This window comes from Callithrix jacchus, chromosome 11, assembly GCF_049354715.1.
Source record: "Callithrix jacchus isolate 240 chromosome 11, calJac240_pri, whole genome shotgun sequence".
In the NCBI taxonomy this organism is placed as follows: domain Eukaryota; kingdom Metazoa; phylum Chordata; class Mammalia; order Primates; family Cebidae; genus Callithrix; species Callithrix jacchus.
In genome coordinates this window covers 26,412,304-26,434,454 of record NC_133512.1, presented here as the reverse complement: position 1 = coordinate 26,434,454, position 22,151 = coordinate 26,412,304, and the positions used below count along the sequence as shown (strand labels likewise).

The window sequence follows — 22,151 nt, the reverse complement described above, 5'->3', positions numbered from 1 at the left end:
GGGAGGCTGAGGCAGAAGAATCACTTGAACCCAGGAGGCAGAGGTTGCAGTGAGCTGAGCTCCCACCACTGCACTCCGGCCTGGGGATGCTGTCTGTTTCTGGACCCTATCCCCACCAGGGATTCTGATTAAGTTGGTTTGGGATGTGACTGGGGCGCAGAAACTTTGTTTTTGTTTTAAATGTCCACATTCTCCTTGGAAAAGTGGCTAGGCAGGAAATATGCAAGATAAGCTAGGAACATCCTGTCACACTGGAAAACAAAAAAACTAAGCACAAACAGGATTCTTAGAAAACCGAGGAGCCAAGCAGAAGTGGCACCACAGGCTAAAAAAGGGACAATCTGAGCTTTCACAAGTGGAGTAAGTACAACGAGATGAAACATACCGTGTATATTTGTTTTCTTTTGTGTGTGAGATGAAATCTTGCTTGTCTCCCAGGCTGGAGTGCAGTGGCATGATCTTGGCTCACTGCAATGTCGGTCTCCTCGGTTCAAGTGATCCTCCTGTATTGGCCTCCCAAGTAGCTGAAATTACAAGATGAGCCAAGACACTTGGCTAATTTTTATATTTTTAGTACAGACGGGGTTCCACCCTGTTGGTAACCAAGCTGGTCTTCAATTTCTGACCTCAAATGATCCACCTGCCTCAGCCTCCCAAAGTGTTTAGATTACAGAAATGAGCCACCGTGCCTGGCCAAAAACCTCCAGTTTTACTTAAGGCTTTAATGATTAATTTTATATTATAATGTGAAAAGTAATGAGTCTCAAGCAGTCTTATCCCCCAAACTGGGGTCAATTATAAAGCACTACTTTGCTCAGTTCCATTTTCCTTCAAATCACCTATTTAGAGTAAATACACTAGTTTCATTTTCCACCCCTGTATAGGGGCAGTAAATACTACTAGGAAAAAAACCATTAATTAGCACCAGTACAAATTCAAGGTTTCCAACCTGAGTGTAAGCATTGCTTTGTAATTTTTTTTACCCATTCCAGGTTATAGTCTCCTATTACCCCAAAATGAAATCTCAAATGTCCTCCGTTCTGCACAAAACCCATGCTGGCCCCACAGTGGAAAACATCAACCATGAATTACGGGTCTCTTCACTTTACCTTCACACCACAGATTTCTGTCACACTGACTGTGCTTATTACCATGTATGTCTAGCATTAGACTGAACTCCTACAGAAAAGGAACTCACATTCATTTCTCAGTCCTAAGGGCAAAACTCCAAAGTGTAATTAATGAAAGAAAGAACTCCAACTCTTTCAAGTTCTGAATTCACGGTCCTCTAAAAAATGGCAGTGTATATTCAAGCTCTGCTTGTTTACCTGATCCAGTTCTCCACCTGTGGGGGGGGGGGGGTCCTTAAAAAATAAGTCAGGAAGTCAAAAATGTCTAGAGATTACTCCCACATGGTAATCTTTACAAACAAAACTCTCAGACGTAACTTTATACTAATAAAAATTTCACGACTTTTTTTTTTTTTTTTTTTGAGACAGGGTTTTGCTCTATCACCCTGGCTGATACAATTACAGCTCACTGCAACTTCATCTTCCTGAGCTCAAGCAATCTTCCCACCTCAGCCTCCCAAGTTCTGGGGCTACAGGCACAAGCCACCATGTGTGGCTAATTTTTTGTAGAGATGGGTTACACCATGTTGCCCAGGCTGGTCTCAAACTCCTGGGCTAACAGGATCCACCTGTCTCAGCCTCCCAAACTGCTGGGATAACAGGCGTGAGCCACTGTGTCCAGCACCAATACCAGTTTTTAATTGTGTGTTGAGGTGGCTGGATTGAAGGAAGAAATGGGAACTCCATTTTCTTTCATTTCCCAGTCCTAACGGGTTTTAAACACATTAATATTAAAGTTTAAATGCCCTAGAGTTGAAAGAGAAATTTGACAGTCTCACAGTATCTGGTATAAGTTGAAGAAAAATAATAAAATGCAACGTGCTTAATATTTTAAAAGAATTTCAGTAAATTTTGCATCTGTAAAAATGAAATCAGAATAATCTGAGGAAAGATTTCAGAGATGAAAAGATTTTCCGAGATGAAAAGCATGATTTGCCAAATTTAAAACAGCAATAGACGCAGTAAGTAGCATATCAAATATAATCAAACAAAAATTAATAACATAAAAAAATCAGTAAATGAATTATCCTACAACTCACATCAACAGGACAAAATAGATTAACAAGATGAAAGAAAACATGTTAGAAATATGAAGATCAACCTTCCCAATACTCTGCAGAGGACAAAAACTATTTATTTTTTTTTTTTTGGACAAATTTATTGAGCATAGGGCATCTAGTATACTACAGCCATGACACAATAGAGAATAAGAGAGACATGGAATGTGTTTTCAAAACGTCCACATTCTAGAACAAATAAAGCTGAAGTAGTAACCAAAAAAATTACTGAAGAAAATTATGTGTATGAAGGAAGGAAGTAGAAAGAGAAGAAAAAAAAAGAGGATGCATTTTATGTTTTATCCAAATTTAAGGCCAAGAGATTCTGATAGAACTTCAAAGATTTCAGAGATAAAGTATCCTTCAAGCACAGTGAGAACTGGGTGTCTAGGGTAATCAAGTTTTTAAAAACTGGGTGGCACTGTTTTTAAACAAATACCACATGTGGACAAGGATACAGTTAAATTGGCACTCCCGTACATTTGAAGTGGGAACATAAATTGTTTTAATTTTCTAGATGTAAATTTGACAATTCCACTTCATGTAAAGCCTTAATGAGGGTTCTTTTGTGTGTGTGTGTGTGTGTATTCTTTTTATTGCATTTTAGGTTTTGGGGTACATGTGAAGAACATGCAAGACTGCTGTATAGGTACATACATGGCAATGTGGTTTGCTGCCTTCCTCCCCATCACCTATATCTGGCCTTTCTCCCCATGTTATCCCTCCCTAAATCTCTACCCTTTGCTGTCCCTCTCACAGTTCACCCTCACACAGACCCCAGTGTGTGATGCTCCTCTCCCTGTGTCCATGTGTTCTCGCTGTTCAACACCCACCTATGAGTGAGAACATGCACTGTTTGATTTTCTGTTCTTGTGTCAGCTTGCTGAGAATGATGGTTTCCAGGTTCATCCATATCTCTACAAAGGACACAAACTCATCGTTTTTTAATAGCTGCATAGTAATCCATGGTGTACATGTACCACATTTTCCCTGTCCAGTCTATCATGGATGAACATTTGGGTTGGATCCAAGTCTTTGCTATTGTAAACAGTGCTGCAATGAACATTCGTGTACATGTGCCCTTATAATAGAACGATTTATAATCCTTTGGATATATGCCCAGTAATGGGATTGCTGAGTCAAATGGAATTTCTATTTCTAGGTCCTTGAGGAAGTGCCACACTGTCTTCCACAATGGTTGAACTAATTTACACTCCCACCAGCAGTGTAAAAGTATTCCCATTTCTCCACATCCTCTCCAGCATCTGTTGTCTCCAGATTTCTTAATGATCACCATTCTAACTGGTGTGAGATGGTATCTCAATGTAGTTTTCATTTGCATTTCTCTAATGACCAGTGATGATGAGCATTTTTTCATATTTATTGGCCTCATATATGTCTTTTGTAGTGTCTGTTTATATCATTTGCCCATTTTTGAATGGGCTTTTTTTTTTCTTGTAAATCTGTTTGTTTTTTGAAGATTCTGGATATGAACCCTTTGTCAGATGGGTAGACTGCAAAATTTTTTCCCATTCTGTTAGTTCCCAATTCACTCTAATGATTGTTTCTTTTGCTGTGCAGAAGCTCTGGAGTTTAATTAGGTCCCATCTGTCTAATGTGGCCTTTGTTGCCAATGCTTTTGGTGTTTTAGTCATGAAGTCCTTGCCTATGCCTATGTCCTGAATGGTTTTGCCTAGCTTTTCTTCTGGGGTTTTTATGGTGTTAGGTCTTATGTTTAAGTCTTTAATCCATCTGGAATTAATTTTAGTGTAAGGTGTCAGGAAGGGGTCCAGTTTCTGCTTTCTAAACATGGTTGGCCAGTTTTCCCAACACCATTTATTAAACAGGGAATCCTTTCCTCATTGCTTGTTTTTGTGAGGTTTGTCAAAGATCAGATGGTTGTAGATGTGTGGTGTTGCCTCCAAGGTCTCTGTTCTGTTCCGTTGGTCTATCTCTCTGTTTTGGTACCAGTATCATGCTGTTTTGATTATTGTACCCTTGTAATATAGTTTGAAGTCAGGTAGTGTGATGCCTCCAGCTTTGTTCTTTTTGCTTAGACCTGACTTGGCTTTGCGAGGCCAAGGCAGGTGGATCATGGGGTCAACAGATCGAGACCATCCTGGTCAACATGGTGAAAACCCATCTCTACTAAAAATACAAAAAATTAGCTGGGCATGGTGGCATGTGCCTGTAATCCCAGGTACTCAGGAGGCTGAGGCAGGAGAATTGCCTGAACCCAAGAGGCGGAGGTTGTGGTGAGCTGAGATCGCGCCATTGCACTCCAGCCTAAGTAAGAAGAGTGAAACTCCATCTCAATTAAAAAAAAAAACAAAAACAAACTGACTTGGCTATGCGGGCTCTCTTTTCGTTCCAAATGAAGTTTAAGGTGTTTTTTTTTTTTCAGTTCTGTGAAAAAGGTCATTGGTAGCTTGATGGGGTTAGCGTTGAATCTATAAATTATTTTGGGCAGTATGGCCATTTTCATGATATTAATTTTTCCTAACCATGAACATGGAATGTTTCTCCATCTGTTTGTGTCCTCTCTTATTTCGTTGAGCAGTGGTTTGTAATTCTTCTTGAAAAGGTCCTTTATATTGTTAGTTGTATTCCTAGGTATTTTATTCTCTTTTTAGCAATTGTGAATGGCAGTTTGTTCTTGACTTGACTCTCTTTAAGTCTGTTATTGGTGTATACGAATGCTTGTGATTTTTGCACATTGATTTTGTATCCCTCTGTCTCCCTCTGTCACCCAGGATAAAGTGCAGCGGCACAATCTTGGCTCACTGCAACCTCCGCTTCCCAGGTTCAAGCAATTCTCCTGCCTCAACATCCTGAGTAGCTGGGATTACAGTCATGTGCCCCACATTCCAATAATTTTGTATTTTTAGTAGAAACATGGTTTCACCATGTTGCCCAGGCTGGTCTCAAACTCCTGACCTCAGGTAATCTGCCCTCCTCAGCCTTCCAAAGTGCTCAGATTACAGGTATGAGCCACCATGCCCGGCCAAAACAGGAAAGTTTTAAATATCAATTCAATTCATTCATTTAAAAATAATAAATCTATTATATGCTAACATAAATAACACTTTAATGAAAAATAACTTTTCCAAAACAAATGAGTGAGAAGAGTGGCATTCTTTGACATTTTTGGAAATCTTTATTTGGGAGACAGCTTGGTTCTCTTATCTGCTTCTTCAATCTGTCGCAACACTGCATTTCATGTGGTCTCTGGAAAACCCCATTGTGCACTTGCGAAAGAATGAGTCTGAGGCAAAAAATCACCAAGTGTTCCTATAAAAATAGTTTTGACCTGGCCAACACCCCACTCTGAAAGAGTCTCAGGAAACCAGGAATAGCAGAGGCAGGCAAATCCTTATGTATACAATCACCTGATTTGTGTCCAAGGAAGCTCTACAGAGCAGGAGGGGATGATGTTTTCAATAAATGGAACTAAACATCACCACCACCACCAACGTCGTTGTCGTCGTCGTTGTCATCATCATCATCATCATCATGTGTCATCTAGGAAAAAAAAATGACCCCATCTCAAACCACACACACAAACATTCCAGAGACTGTTGTTTTAAATCTGAAAGGCAAACAATACCAGGAAAGAATGTACGGTATCTTCACACAGGGATACAAAAACTCCTAATTACAAAGGAAAAGTCAGAAATGTTCAACTACATTAAAATTAAGATTTTCTTTAATCAGAGAAATGCAAATCAAAACTACAATGAGATACCATCTCACTCCAGCTTAAATGGCTTTTATTAAAAAGATAGGCAATGGCAGATGATGGTGAGAATGTGGGGGAAAAGGAACCCTTGTACACTGTTGTTGGAAATGTAAATTAGAACAATAGCTATTGGAGGTTCCTCAAAAACACTAAAAATAGAACTACTGTGTGATCCAGCAATTCCACTGCTAGGTATACACCCCCAAAAAAAGAAATGAGTATATTGAAGCGATTTCTGCACTCCCATGCTTACTGTAGCACTATTCACAATAGCCAAAATATGGAATTAACCTAGGTGTCCATCAAGAGTGTGAATGGATAAAGAAAATGTGGGACTTGCACACAATGCAGCACTATTCAGCCATCAAAATGAATGCAATCCTGCCATTTGCAACAACGTGGATAAAACTGGAGTACATCATGTTAAGTGAAATAAGCCAAGCAAAGAAAGACAAACATTGCATGTTCTCACCCATATGTAGGAGCTAAAGAAAAAAACTGAACTCATGTAGACAGAGCAGAGGACAGGAAAGGAAGTGGGAAATAAGGAGAGATGGGTGAATGGGTACAAAAATACAGTTAAAAAGAACAAATAAATCTAGTGTTTGGTTGCACAATAAGGCAACACAGTTAACAGTAATTTATTTTATATTTCAAAATAACTAATAGACTAGAATTGGAATATTCCTAACATGAAGAAATGATAAATGGCTTCAGGTGATGGGGTACTCTACCCTAATTTGATAATTATGCATTGTATGCTTGCATCAAAATACCACATCTACCTTATAAATATGTTTGGTTATATGTCCATAATAATTAAAAATTAAAATTAAAAATCTTTCTGTTAGCAAAGAGATACCTTTAAGAGAATAAAAACGTGAGTGACTAGCTAGTAAAAGATAGGTGCAACACAGATATGGGGCAGGGAGGGGAGCGGATCAATATATTTATCCCTTATACCAACCAATAAAACAAAGAACACCTACCAGAAAATTAGGCAAAAGATTTCAATGAGCTCTTCAAACAGAAGACATCCAAATGCCCCCCCAAATAAATTAAAAGACTGTTCAACCTCATTAGTAATCAGAAATGCAAATTAAAACCAAAGGGGAGTGTTAATTAGTACAACAACCACTTTGGGAAACTGTTTTGTCATTTCTAATAATGTTAAATACTCACCTACCCCATGACCCAGAAATCCACTCCTAGATATATACCCAAGAGAAATAAGTGTAAATAAGAATGTTCATAGCAGCTTAATTCACAGTATCAAAACCTAGCAACAATCAATAAGAAAATGAATTTCAAAAATGTAATATAATCATACAACAGAACTGAGCAAGAAAAAGAGTAACCAACAACTTGGATAAATTGCAAAAAACCATTATACTGGACAAAAGAAGCCAGACACAGCAGAATCCATGCTATCTGAGCTCATTTATATGAAGTTCAAAAACAAGCAAAATGCATGTAATAGTGTCCAAAGTCAAAACAGTGAATAGAATAGCAGCTTCTTCTGGAAAAGAGCATGAGAAAACTTTCTGGGGTGATGGAAATATTCTATATCTGGTTAGTGGTTACATAGATACATTTACATGTAAAATATTCTTTCTCTTTCAGGCTGTACATTTTCATATTTTATTGTATATGACATAAACCTTAGTTACACACAAAAACCCATTACCTCAGTTACACACAAAAACCCATTATGTACCTACCAGACTGGTTAATAAAATTTAACAGATTGACAATTCTAAGCCTTAGCAAATAGGTGGATAAGCAAGAATTCTCACACACTGTTGGTAGAAATCTAAACTACTGTAACCACTTTGGAAATAGTCTGGCAGTACTAAGTAAAACTGAAGATATACAAAAACATTTATAGCAGCAGTATTCATAATTACCGTACACTGGAGACAAATATCCACCAGAAAGAGAGTGAAAGCTGGGCATGGTGGCTCACAACTGTAATCCCTGTACTTTGGGAGGCCAAGGTAGGTGGATCACCTGAGGTCGGGAGTTTGAGATCAGCCTGGCCAACATGGTGAAACCCAGTCTCTATTAAAAATACAACAATTAATGGAGAGTGGTAATGCACACCTGTAGTTCCAGCTACTCGGGAGGCTGAGGCAGGAGAATCGCTTGAACCCTGGAGGCAGAGGTTGCAGTGAGCCAAGATGGCACCATTACACTCCAGCCTGGGTGAAAAGAGTAAAAACAGTCTCAAAAAAAAGAGAAAATGAATACATCAATTGTGTTAGATTCCTAAGAGTATTATTCAGCAATGACTAATGAACAAACTACAGCTCCATAAAACACAGGTGAATCTCACAAAATGACACTGAGTAAAAGCAGCCAAATAAAGAAAACAAATTAAACTGTTCCATTTATATGAAGTTCAAAGAGCAGGGAAAACTAAACTACCAAGTTTGGGTGTGATCTTAGAAAAGCAAGAAAATGACTCTTACAAAAGTCAGGAGATAGGTAACATTTTTGAGGAGGAGGAGGCATATAGTTGATTGGGGGAAGTTAAGGGAAGGCTTTCAGGAGCACTAGCATTCGTCTATTTAATGACTTGAATATAGGTTATGGGGTTACGCCTTGTTGATTACAACAAAAGATGCATAGTTCAATGATTTTTCTGTGTGTATGATTTTTGTCTTAAGAGGGAGTCTCATTTTGTCACCCAGGCTGGAGTGCAGTGGCACAATCTCAGTTCACTGCAACCTCTGCCTCCTGGATTCAAGTGATTCTCCTGCCTCAACCTCCCAAGTAGCTGGGATTATAGGCACCTGCCACCACACCCAGGTTATTTTTTGTGTTAAGCAGAGATTGTTTTACCATGTTGGCAAGGCTAGTCTCAAACTCCTGACCTCAGGTAATCCACCCACCTCGGCCTCCCAAAGTGCTGGGATTAAAGGCCTGAGCCATCATGCCCAGTCAGTGATGCCTTTTGTTAAGATAGTAAACGGTGTTTTTAAAGAAAGAATATGAAATAAATCTTGGACATGCTGAATTTAGAATACCTTTTAGACATCCAAGAAGATATGTCCAACAGGCAATTAGGTATTAGCAGATCGAGTTATCAACAGAAGTTAGGGTAGAGATGAAAATGTTGGATCCAAGATAGCCAATTAGCAACAGCTGAGGATTGTTAGCTCCCAGCGAAAGTGCAGAGAGCGAGTATACACCACACTTCCAGACGAATTATTGTTGCCCATGGACCAGGAGATTCCCAGCAGCAGAGCCCCACGGGTCGCCAGTGCAACTCTTTCGGCCAGCACGGCAGTTTTCGTTGCGGAGTGTGCGGGACTGGGCACACTTTTAGTTGGCCTTTGGAGTTCTGGGAAGGCAGAGTCGCCCATTCAGCTGATTGAGGGGGAGACTGAAGCCGGTAGCCAGACCGGGAGATTCCCAGGCAGAAAAGTGCCAAAAGTCTCAGCGCCGCTGTCTCAGCTGATGTGGTGGGTTACCACAGGGGAAATTACACAGATTCCCGCACCTTTTCAGCAGGCGACTAGAACACCTGGGAAAGAGTCGACCATTCAACTTAAAAAAAAAAAGGAGGTTCTAAGACAGGGAGCCAGGCGATTGGGATCAGCTGATCCCCCCCAACACACACACACACACACACACACACACACACAGCAATTGGAAGTGGTGAGGATTGAGTTTCACAGCAAGTACAGCTGAACCCAGAAGGTCCAGCTCTGTGGGGGAGGAGAGCCTGCTGAAGGAAAACCAAGAAACAGAAAAAACTTCATTACCAACAAGCCAGACGTCCACTCAGAGACCCAATCTGAAAGTTGGCAATTATAAAGACAACAGGTGGATTTGGCAATTATAAAGACAACAGGTGGATAAATCCACAAAGATGGGAAGAAACCAGCAACAAAAAGGCTGAGAACATCCTAAATCAAAATGCCTCTTCCTCCTACAGGGGATCACAGCTCCTCATCAGCAAGGGAACAAGGCCTGATGGAGAACAAGTGTGATGAATTGACGAAATCAGGCTTCAGAAGGTGAATAATAAGAAACTTCTGTGAGCTAAAAGAACTTGTTCTAACCCAATGCAAAGAAACTAAGAACGTTGAAAAAAGGTTTGATGAAATCCTAACAAGAATAGACAATTTAGAGAGGAATATAAGTGAATTAATGGAGCTGAAAAACACAATACGAGAATTTTGTAAAGTATGCACAAGTTTTAATAGTAGAATTGATCAAGTAGAAGAAGAGATATCAGAAGTAGAAGAGATATCAGAGGTCAAAGACCAATTTAATGAAATAAAATGAGAAGACAAGATTAGAGAAAAAAGGATAAAAAGGAATGAGCATAGTCTCCAAGAAATATGAAACTATGTGAAAAAACCTAATCTATGTTTGATAGGTGTACCTGAATGTGACAAAGAGAATGAATACAAGCTGGAAAATATTTTTCAGGATATTATCCAGCAAAACTTTCCCAACCTAGCAAGACAGGATAATAGTCAACTCCAGGTAATACAAAGACCACCACAAAGATATTCCTCAAGAAGAGCAACCCCAAGGCACATAATCATTAGATTCACCAGGGTTGAAATGAAGGAGAAAATACTAAAGGCAGCCAGAGAGAAAGGTCAGGTAACCCACAAAGGGAAGCCTATCAGACTCACAGCAGATCTCTCAGCAGAAACCCTACAAGCCAGAAGAGAGTGGGGGCCAATATTCAACATCCTTAAACAAAAGAACTTTCAACCCAGAATTTCATATCCAGTCAAACTAAGCTTCATAAGTGAAGAAAAAATAATATTTATTGTGAACAAGCAACTGCCCAGAGATTTCATCACCACCAGGCCTGCTTTACAAGAGCTTCTGAAAGAAGCACTACACATAGAAAGGAACAACCAGTATCAGCCATTCCAAAATCACACTAAATGCTAAAGAGCATCAACATAATGAAGAATCTAAATCAACGAATGGGCAAAACAGCCAGCCAGCATTAAATGGCAGTATTAAACTCACATAAATCAATATTAATACTAAATGGACTAAATGCCCCAATCAAAAGACTTAGGCAAATTGGATAAAAAGCCAAAACCCATTGGTATGCTGTATGCAGACTCATCTCACATGCAAGGATACACAAAGACTCAAATCAAAGGGAGGAGGAAGATTTATCAACCAAATAGAGAAAAAACAAAACAGGAGTTGCAATTCTCGTCTGATAAAATAGACTTTAAAGCAACAAAGACCAAAAAAAAAAAACAACAACAAAAAAGAACATTATATAATGGTAAAAGGATTAATGCAACAAGAAGAGCTAACGATCCTAAATATATACGCACCCAATACAGGACCACCCAGATACATAAGGCAAGTTCTAATAACTTACAAGGTGACTTGGACTCCCACACAGTAATACTGGGAGACTTTGATATTACATTGTCGATATTAGACAGATCAATGAGATAGGTTGACAAGGATATCCAGGACTTGAACTCAGACCTGGAACAAGTAAATTTAAAAATATTTACAGAACTCTCCACCCCAAATCTACAAAACATACATTTTTCTCAGTATCACATCACACCTATTCTAAAAGCAACCACATAATTGGAAGTAAATCACTCCTCAGCAATTGCATAGCATTTCACAGGTTTAAATGAAATATTGGTTGGCTGCTTGTTTGTTATTTTCTTCCCTTATTCCTTCCTGTCTCCATGGTTAAGCAAAATTACAGGCATAAAAGAGGTTTTTAATACCCATTTTAATACTGCATTCTAGCCTGGGAAATAGACCAAGATTCTCATTCTCTCTCCCTCTCTCTTTCTCATTCTTTTTTTTTCTTTCTTTTCTTTCAAAAAAAAATTTTATAAAGTATTTCAAAGACACAATTTAGTAATTGCTTACGTAACAAATTAGCCATGAAAACAATTATAGCAGTATGATAAATCTGTCCTATGTAAATAGCATGAATTTTTATATTTTACAGTATTCAGATATGCTAAAAACAAAAATAAGTGTTTATTTTGTGATTCACATGAATACTTTTCTGGTCTTATAAGTAAATATCTGGCAGGATACAAATAATGATAACAGGATGTTAGGGCTAACATAGTTTGCAGGCCAAATAAAGAAATCTGTCGACACAGAAGATGCAAAAACAAAAAACAAAACAAAATAAAACAAACAAAAAGAGAAAATATTGGATTTGCCCATGACTGAGGTCATGGACATGGCTGTGACTGCTTAGGGAAAGAAGAATGACAGAAGGGCCTAGAGCTGATTGGTGGAACATCATTTAATGGCCAAATAAAGGAGAATAAATAAGCCAGAAAAGAGAGGGTGGGGGGAGAGAGGAGGAGGAGGAGGAGGAGGAGGACGACGACGAGGAGGAGGACGAGGAGGAGGAGGAGGAGAATGAAGAACATGTCATGAACCATTAAGCAAGAGGAAAGACAGTCTCAAGAGCAAGAAGTCACTCTCTGCAGGTTGATGTGTAGCTGAGGAGCAGCTGGGGGGGGTGGGGTGGCATGGATTTTGTGTAATTCTCAGCAAGTCAGTTGTTACTCCACCTCTTTCTGGCTGATGTGACACAGGCAACAACCCAACAGAAACCCAATGCTTCTGAGAACATCTGGAATTTATGTGCTTTCTTTTGAGGTGAAAAATCAAGCCTTAGCTTCCTTTTTCTGATTCTCAGGAAGGAAGAAGGCAGATGTAAGAACACTGATTGGGTCTGTGTGTCACTGGGAAGCATCACTGTTAAAAGGTTAGCAAACAAATGCAAGCTCACTTTTCTCCTTCTTCCATGTGGCTGAAGTGGTTGAGAAGGTTGTCACTCCCTCCTGTACCCCCAATGTCAGGGATAGACAGGGCCAAACCTACTGCTTGGGCAGAAGAGGCCAGGACAGGTATCCAAGGCCAGATCAGCAGTCAGCCAGGGCAAATAAGCTCTCTCTGGTTATATAAACCAGGGCAACTGACAGAAAGGAGTTAAATGTGGGGAAGATCTCGGTATGTTTGAGAACTGGGGAGATGAAAAGAGTTCATCTCATGGCCTGCTTTAGTTTGAAACAATTTAAGCTTAACTAGATTCCAAAAAAACCAGCATTTCTACATGAACTAGCTGGGCTCATTCCAGTCTTCTACTCTGGAGTTTGCTGTCCAAGTCCTAGTTAAGAATAAAATACACAGGTCCTTTTGTTTTCCATTTGTCAGGAAAAATATTTAATACAAATACTTCTCCCATGGACCCTATAGACTTGAAAACAGTGGCTGCAGATTGGAGACAATTCTGATATGCCAGGGATCCCTGAGAATTACCATAATTTCTCAATTTCTAGTACCACACACATAAATTCCATCACACACACACACACACACACACACACACAGGCAGGCTTACCTCTCAGAAAATTGCACAGATTCAACAAGAACAAATAGTAATTAATGTGTTCCTTAATGGCTAGTGAATAGAAATGTTAACTGAAACAAAAACAAGTATTATTTTTAAACCCACTATTTCCCCCACCAAATATTTAAATCATGAAGTCTAAATTGACAGAACAGCAAATTAATACACTCCTTTTGGAGAGAAATCTGGTGATATATATTAGAAACCAATCCTGTTATTTGTTGCTTTTTTTAAAAAATGATGAAAAATAATTACAAAATGCTGTTTCATAAATCATAGTATATTCTTACAATGAATACTATGTAAGCACTTTAAAAATGAGATGTTTGTGTGAGAAGTAGCTTTGTAGGAGACACGAGGTATTTACAAATTATTATATTGAATGATAGCTAGTATTTGTGGAACACCTATGTACTAGGGCTGTGCGGACTGACTGCACACCTGCTGTTTAATTTTATAATAAAGTTACAAGGGAGGTGGCATACTAACCTCATTTAACAAATAAAATGGAAGTGGAGGCTTAAGTTTATTATTTAGTATCACTAAGGGAGGGCATAGCAGAATGAGGATTTAAAACCATGAAACCTTGATTTCAGAACCTATACTTCCACTCACTGTGCCAGTGTGTCATAAAGTATACATACTTTTGAATAAATCATTATTTAATATGCATCAATGTTACATATTTCTTAATATACAGCAATGTAGATAAAACATCAACATTGTGTATTTATGTAATATACATCAATGTACAAGTTCACAGCTCTTATCACTAAAAATTTTTAAATTTCTTTAAATTTTAAGAAAACTATTACGAATTAACAGTACAGACAATACAAATATATGGCAAAAGTAACAAGGAGGCACATCAATGACAAAGTTTGGAGAAAAAAACTCTCACCTCAAAAGGTACTTTCTTCTTTATATGCTGCAATATTGTATGAAATTTTAACAATTATGTAATACCTCAAAGTTTTTTCGAAAAAATAAAACAACCCCCTGAAACATTTTCCAAATAAAACAAGAGTAAAAACACTAATATCTAAATGTGTACTCTCAGAAACTAGAAACATCCTTCTTATCTAACATAAGAGTTAAGTACAGTTATCCAATTGATTAAATAGCCTTTGATCATTAAATTAATGACAATAAGAAAAAGAGGTCACACTATACTGATAATTGTTACAAGAACCCGAGTATACATATACCATATATCATGATAAAGTCTCTTCAGACCCAAAATTAAGAGTAAAAAGAGAAATGAATACAGGAAGAAATGATATGAGGCTTTTCCCTCAACTGATTTACTCTAACACTATCTTTGTAATACATGTGTTTAGAACAAAACAGTGCTACAATGAGCATCTAGGTTAAAACTGTTATCAGAGAGGCAACTCCAGAATAAACCGATACAGTATTCTCCTTGATGGAAAGACCTGCTAGTGAGAACTGACTCCTTCCCATATTCATCTATAAATTTAGCACAATTCTAATCATAATCTCAATGGGATTTGTCTTAAAACTCATCAAAATAATTCTAAAATTTACCAGAAAAAGTAAATTCATGAGAATAGCTAAGAAAAATCTGAAAATGAGCATATTTGCCCTATCAAATATCAAACTTCTATAAAAAGCCACAGGGGAATGGACATAATGGAATAAAAACAGACAGACTTGTCACTGGAACAGAACTGAGAACCCAGAAAGAGGTCTTATGGATGCAGGAAAACCTTGTGGCATTTTGAAACAGGTCGGTGAACTGAAAGACACAAAAGCCTATCCATTTGGGAAAAAGTTAGAATCCTACCCTCACACTAGACACAAAAGGAAATTCCATACAAACTAAATGAGCATGGTGTGAAATTCACATAAAATATATGAAAATTTTTTAAAGATAGTCTTGGGATGGTAGAGATTTTGCTAAACAATAAAAAAAGCTATAAAGAAGTGATTTTTCAAGTTAAATAATGAAGAATTTAAGTGAAAGATCTGACCACATAAGTTAAAACTTCTATATAAAGACACCATAAACAAAATTAAAAGACAAGTGAAAAATGAAGAGAAAATACATGTAAAACATATAACAAAAGATTAACCATTGGTGATATCTAGAGAACTCCTATAAAGCAATAAGAAAGATAACCCAGAAGGGGAAAAAATGGGCAAAGGTATGAATAAGCAATATCCAGAAGACTAACGTTAACACCTAGTAAACTACAATCTAGGAGATTAAAGAAGTCATGTTTTTAAAAACTAACAAATTACACATATTTACATGATATCAAAATGGGAAATGCCCTTCTAAACTTGAATCTGCAGAAAAAAATTAGCCAAGAAAAATCATTAAAATTTTCATAGACTAAAAAGACCTTTGTACTATCATTTGTCTAAATCAATGTGAAAAATTCTAAGATTTATCTAAGCAGGAGAAGAAATACAGTTAATAAAAATGTGAAAACCTCATTATCAGACAAGGTGATTATAAACTAAAAAATACTTTTTTTAATGTGAAAACCATTAAACCTCGCTGATGCTTGGAGAAAATGCAAATCATTCTGACATGACAGTTTTCATATATCATATTGGCAAATATCTTAAAAAGTGAGAATGCCCAATACTAGCAAGGGTACAGGGCACCCAATATTCTCACATTACTGGCAGAATTTTTAACATGGGAAAATAGCTGTGATTTTTTTTTTTTTTTTTTGAGACAGAGTCTCACTCTGTCACCCATGCTGGAGTACAATGGCACAATCTTGGCTCACTGCAACTTCCACCTCCCCAGTTCAAGCAATTCTCCTGCCTCAGCCTCCCAAGGAGCTGGGATCAATTTTTGTATTTTTAGTAAAGACGGGGTTTCACTATGTTGGCCAGGGTGGTCTCAAACTCCTGACCTCAGATGATCCACCCACTTCAGCCACCCAAAGTGCTGGGATTATGGCCACCATGCGCAACCACAATATGTTTAGTGAGGAAAAGACATATTAAACATAACGTAACATCTCAACCATGTTCTAAAATAATAATAACTATGTTTTATGAGTACCTTTATGCCAGGGACCAGGACTGTTTACATGTACTAGTGCACTTCATATTCACAATAATACTATGAGTTGACACTATTATTATCATTTTATGGAGGAAGAAACTGAGATAACAGAACAAGTAACGGAGCCAAGACTTCAACTTAGGTTGACCATAGAGTCTCAGATCTTAACCACTAGCACAGTGTACAGAAATTAATTAAAATCTTTAAACACAGTGGAGTTGAGAATACTGTCTACTTTAATTTCCTATTTTGTCATAAATTTTCTACTACTTTACTTTTCAAATACAATGATTTTTAAAAGGATCAATAATCACAAGACAGCAACAGTGTCCCTGAAATTCCCCTAGAGATGCTAACTACAAAATAAAACTTATAAATCATAATTGAACAGCTTTAAATATTTTAGTACAAAAACTTTTTTTTTTTTTTAAGACAGAGTTTTGCTCTTGTTACCCAGGCTGGAGCGCAATGGCGCGATCTCAGCTCACCACAACCTCCACCTCCTGGGTTCAGGCAATTCTCCTGCCTCAGCCTCCTGAGTACCTGGGATTACAGGCACGCGCCACCACGCCCAGCTAACTTTTTTTATTTTTAGTAGAGACAGGGTTTCACTATGTTGACCAGGATGGTCTCGATCTTGACCTTGTGATCCACCCGCCTCGGCCTTCCAAAGTGCTGGGATTACAGGCGTGAGTCACCGTGCCTGGCAAGAACATTTTTCTCAATGAATTTCATGTGGATCTATAATGTAAGAAACAGATTAAAGCAGTATTTTATTCTATCAGTGTATTTTAAAGCTCAAATGTGGCCGAGAACGGTGGCTCATGCCTATAATCACAGCACTTTTGGAGGCTGAGGCGAGTGGATCATTTAAGGTCAGGAGTTTGAGACCAGCCTGAAAAACATGGTGAAACCATGTCTCTACTAAAAATACGCGCACATGCGTGCGCGCACACACACACACACACACACACACACACACACACACATTAGCCGAGCATGGTGGCATATGCCTGTAGTCCCACCTACTCAGGAGGCTGAGGCAGGAGAATGGCTTGAAGCTGGGAGGAGGTTGCAGTGAGCCAAGACTATGCCACTGCACTCCAGCCTGGGCGACAGAGTGAGACTCCATCTAAAAAAAAAAACCTCTCATGTAGAACATGTATAATGAGAACAATAAAATTCTTCTGATGAATGGAAACTTAAAATTAAAGATGATTAGGCAATCTTATGTCAAATTTGTTTTGTTTTGATTGCATGGTATCAAGAAAAACCTGATTCACAAAGATGAGTAGATGATAAAGCATGTTTTCCAAATGATAAAGAGTGTTTTCTGTGTATTTTTAAATGGTACATTAATGCTATCTAAGGATTTTTTTTTTTTTTTTTTTTTTTTGAGATGGAGTTTCGCTGCTGTTACCCAGGCTGGAGTGCAATGGCCAACCTCCACCTCCTGGGTTCAGGCAATTCTCCTGTCTCAGCCTCCCGAGTAGCTAGGATTACAGGCGTGCGCCACCATGCCCAGCTACTTTTTGTATTTTTAGTAGAGACAGGGTTTCACCATGTTGACCAGGATGGTCTCGATCTCTTGAGCTCATGATCCACCCACCTCGGCCTCCCAAAGTGCTGGGATTACAGGCTTGAGCCACCGCGCCTGGCTGCTGTCTAAGGATTTAATTACACCTGTCCAGAAGTTTTAAAAGTAGAACATTTCTAAATTAATTCTGTACCAATGCTAAGGAATGTGCATTCTTTTTTTTGAGACAGAGTCTTGTTCCATTGCCAGTCACCAGGCTGGAGTGCAGTGGCATGATCTCAGCTCACTGCAACCTCCACCTCCTGGGTTCAAGCAATTCTCCTGCCTCAGCCTCCCACGTAGCTGGGACTACAGGCGTGTGCCACCACACCAAGCTAATTTTTTGTATTTTTAGTAGAGACGGGGTTTCACCATGTTGGTCAGGATATAATGTTAAGGAATGTGAATACTTGGTAGTTGTAAACTTTTTGGTAAAAAATAAAATCTTTACAATACGTACTAATGCTGATATATGCATAAGGCAGTCACGTTATTGCATAATGCAATTAGTTCTGATAGTACTGAATGTGCTTATATATCATTACAGGAGCAAACAAGCACCACCCTAAAATTTCAAAATATCAACATAAAACTACTGTCTTACTAATCAATAACATTTGTATCCTTTCTGAGGAAGAAAAGAAAAAAAGTTTTAATTAAAAAATAAAATGGCTTTTCTTTCCCTGAGACAGAGTCTCGCTCTGTCGCCCAGGCTGGAGTGCAGTGGCATGACCTCGGCTCACTGCAACCTCCACCTCTCGGGTTCAAGCGATTCTCCTGCCTCAGCCTTCCTAGTAGTAGCTGGGACTACAGGTACGTGCCACCATACCCAGCTAATTTTTGTATTTTTAAGAGAGAGGGGATTTCACCATATCGGCCAGGATGGTCTCAATCTCTTGACCCACCTTGGCCTTCCAAACTGTTGGAATTACAGGCAGGAGCCACCCCACCCAGCCTAAAAAATAAAATGGCATTTAAAAAGTTTCAAGTGTATACACAAAGTGAGAAACTCTATTCCAAGGATTGTTGCCATGGGTATAAGCATTATAGACAATTTATATTTTCTTCCTTTTGCTTATTTTCTCTCAAATATTCTAAATGCATTGCTTTTTTTTTTTTTTTTTGCTTCTTTACTTCTTGTTTTGTTTTGAGACAGAGTTTTGCTCTGCTGCCCAGGCTGGAGTGCAGTGGTGCAATCTCAGCTCACTGCAACCTCTGCATCCAAGGTTCAAAGCAATTTTCATTCCTCAGCCTCCCAGGTGGCTGAGACTACAGGTGCACACCCCACCATATCCGGCTAATTTTTGCATTTTTGGTAGAGACAGGGTTTCACCATGTTGGCCAGGCTGGTCTCAAACTCCTGACCTCAGGTGATCCACCTGCCTCAGTGTCCCAAAGTGCTGGGATTACAGGCATGAGCCACTATGCTTGGCCAACTTTTTGTTTTAAAAGTACTATAATTACAAACCACAGGAATTTGCAAAAAAGTACACAGGCAGGTCCCAAGTACGCTCGCCCAAATTCCTCCATTGTTATAACTTATGTGACTCCAGTACTCTGTCGCCAACAGGAAACTAACCTTGGTACAATCCCAAGTGTATTCAAGTTTCAAGAGTTTTGTATGCAAAATGGGACTTGAGAATGCTAGGATTTGTATGAAGTATGTGTGTGTGGTTGTATGCAATTTTATCACATTTGCAGCTTTGTATAATCACACCTGAGATACAGAACTGTTCCATCCCTACATAGCTCCCTCATGTTGCAACTTTATAACCACACCACCCCTTACCTCCCATTCCCAACTCCTAGCAACCACTAAGTCTGTTCTCCATCTCTGCAGTCTTGTTATTTCAATAATGTTACATAAATGCAATCATACAGTATGTAACCTTTAACTTCCTCTTTTTTTTTTTTTTGAGGCGGAGTCTTGCTCTGTCACCCAGGCTGGTGTGCAGTGGCACAATCTTGGCTCACTGCAATCTCTATCTCCTGGGTTCAAATGATTCTCCCACCTCAGCCTCTTGAGTAGCTGGGATTACAGGCGTGCACCACCACACCTGGCTAATTTTTGTATTTTTTGTAGAGACACGGTTTCATCATGTTGGTCAAGCTGGTCTTGAACTCCTGACCTCAGGTAATCTACCCGCCTTGGCCTCAAAAAGTGCTGGGATTACAGGCATGAGGCACCACGCCCAGCGTTCACTCATATAACTCTCTTGAGATAACCTGGCAGTACAAATCAGTTGTCCTAATATATTAAAATTTAGCATGATATGCACTTGAGCATATGTAAACATTTATAACATTTTAAAGTTTAAAATGTAAATCAAAGGCATATGAAATCGCTGTTTCACTGACACAGAACAAGGATTCTGAGATACAAATTTTGAAAACTGGTTATCTATGTCTAGTACAATCCATTACAGGTTGAATATTCCTTAACACTTTGGGGCACAAATACTTTGGATTTGGAATTTGTTCAGATTTGGGAATATGTGCATTATATACTGGTTGAGCATCACAAATTTGAAAGTGCAAAATCCAAAACGTTCCAAAATCCCAACACTGTGAATGCCAAAATGACACTCAGAGGGAATGCTCACCAGAAATTTCAGAGTTTGGATTTTCGGATTAGGAATCCTCAGCTTGTACAAGCACTTTACAGAAAAAAGGCCCAGGGCTCAGTGCTATGTCTTATCAGTGTTTACAAGAGTACATGGTTTACAAGAACACCTTATTTTGCATTTTTTATGGCCAAGCTCTAGATTACAGTTCTTTCCCAACCCAGGTGAGTATGTTACATTCAAATATGACCACTTGCTCTTCTCAAGTGACCACAGTTTGCCACCCTTTCAAGTTCTTCCTAATGATCAAGGAAATGAACTCCTCTTAAATCTCCAGACCTGTATGGTGCTTTAGCTAGCACCACACCTCACGTCCAATTCTCCCATCTCTATGTGCGGCAGGTCCACATGACAAGGCCTCCCTCAGAAAGAGCTACCCCAACCTAGGACAGATTCGAACAAACTCTTCTCCTTCTCCCTCCCACCAGGTGCCTAGATTCCCTATCTCCTTCCTCCCTAGGCTAACTGCTAAGTCTTCCAAATAGCTCACTCCGACTGCCTATTAGCTAACTGGGTGTGACAAACCAAGTCCTCGCACCTTCAGGTTTAGAAGGCAAACACTCGAGGAACTTACTTCTCTAATACCAATACCTTCACAGTAATTTCCCTGCCTTTCCAAAGAGTACTATAAATAGGTAAAAGCTGTAATATAAACTCTACATATTTTTGTCATACAGATACCAAAAATTGTGGCTTTTTTTTTTTTTTTGCAATTTTAAAAATCTGGTTGATATGGTTATCGCTCTAACAATATTAGATCTAAATGGAATTTGAGGTAGTGGTAAAAGGCTGGTTGTGGTGGCTCACAACTGTAATCCCAGCACTTTGGGAAGCCAAGGTGGGAGGAGCACTTGAGGCCAGGAGTTTGAGACCAGTCCAGCCAACAAAGTGAGACAGTGTCACTATGAAAAATAGAAAAAATGAGCCAGGCATGGTGGGGGGGTGCACATGTAGACCCAGCTACTTGGGAAACTGAGGTAGGGTGATTAGTTGATGTGGGGAGGTTAAGGCTGCAGTGAGCCATAATCGCACCACTGCACTCAGCCTGGGGAGACAGAGTGAGACAATGTCTCAAAAAATAAAGAAAGGAAATAAAAGAGAAAAGGAAGGAAAGGAAGGGAAAGAAGGGAAGGCAGGAATAAGGAGAGGACAGGAGGGGACGAGAAGGGAGGGAAGAAAAGGAAAGGGAAGGAGAGGGATGGAAAGAGAGGGGGGAAAGAAAGAAAAAAGAAAGAAGGGAAGACAGAAAGACAAAGAAAGAGTAGCGATAAAGAGTCTAGACTCTTGAGCCAGACTGCCTGGGTTAGAATTAGGCCTCTGCTACTACCTGGATCAAGTGGTAGTCAGTTTGTGTGGCTCAGATTACAGTTTACTTTTAGCTGTAAAATGGCGATAAAAGCTATCTGCCTCATGGGACTGTTGTGAGACTTTAACAATATATGTAAAGCATTTAGACCCCTGCCTAGCACAGAGTAAATATTATCTGAAAGTATTAACATTTATCTCTACTATAATCCAGATTCACTTCTTTGTGGTATTTCTCTATTCCTCTTGGGACTCTTTTCAGTTCAATGTG

General features: G+C 38.9%; 1 protein-coding gene across 1 annotated transcript in view; it reads right to left on the bottom strand.

Annotated features, from left to right (window-relative positions):
- LOC108592829 (uncharacterized) overlaps positions 1–22,151 on the bottom strand; it is a 129,779-nt gene that overhangs the window by 31,950 nt on the left and 75,678 nt on the right. Inside the window, 1 exon segment of the mRNA XM_054236953.2 lies at positions 386–524. Within this exon segment, the coding sequence (XP_054092928.2) occupies positions 386–524 (139 nt within the window).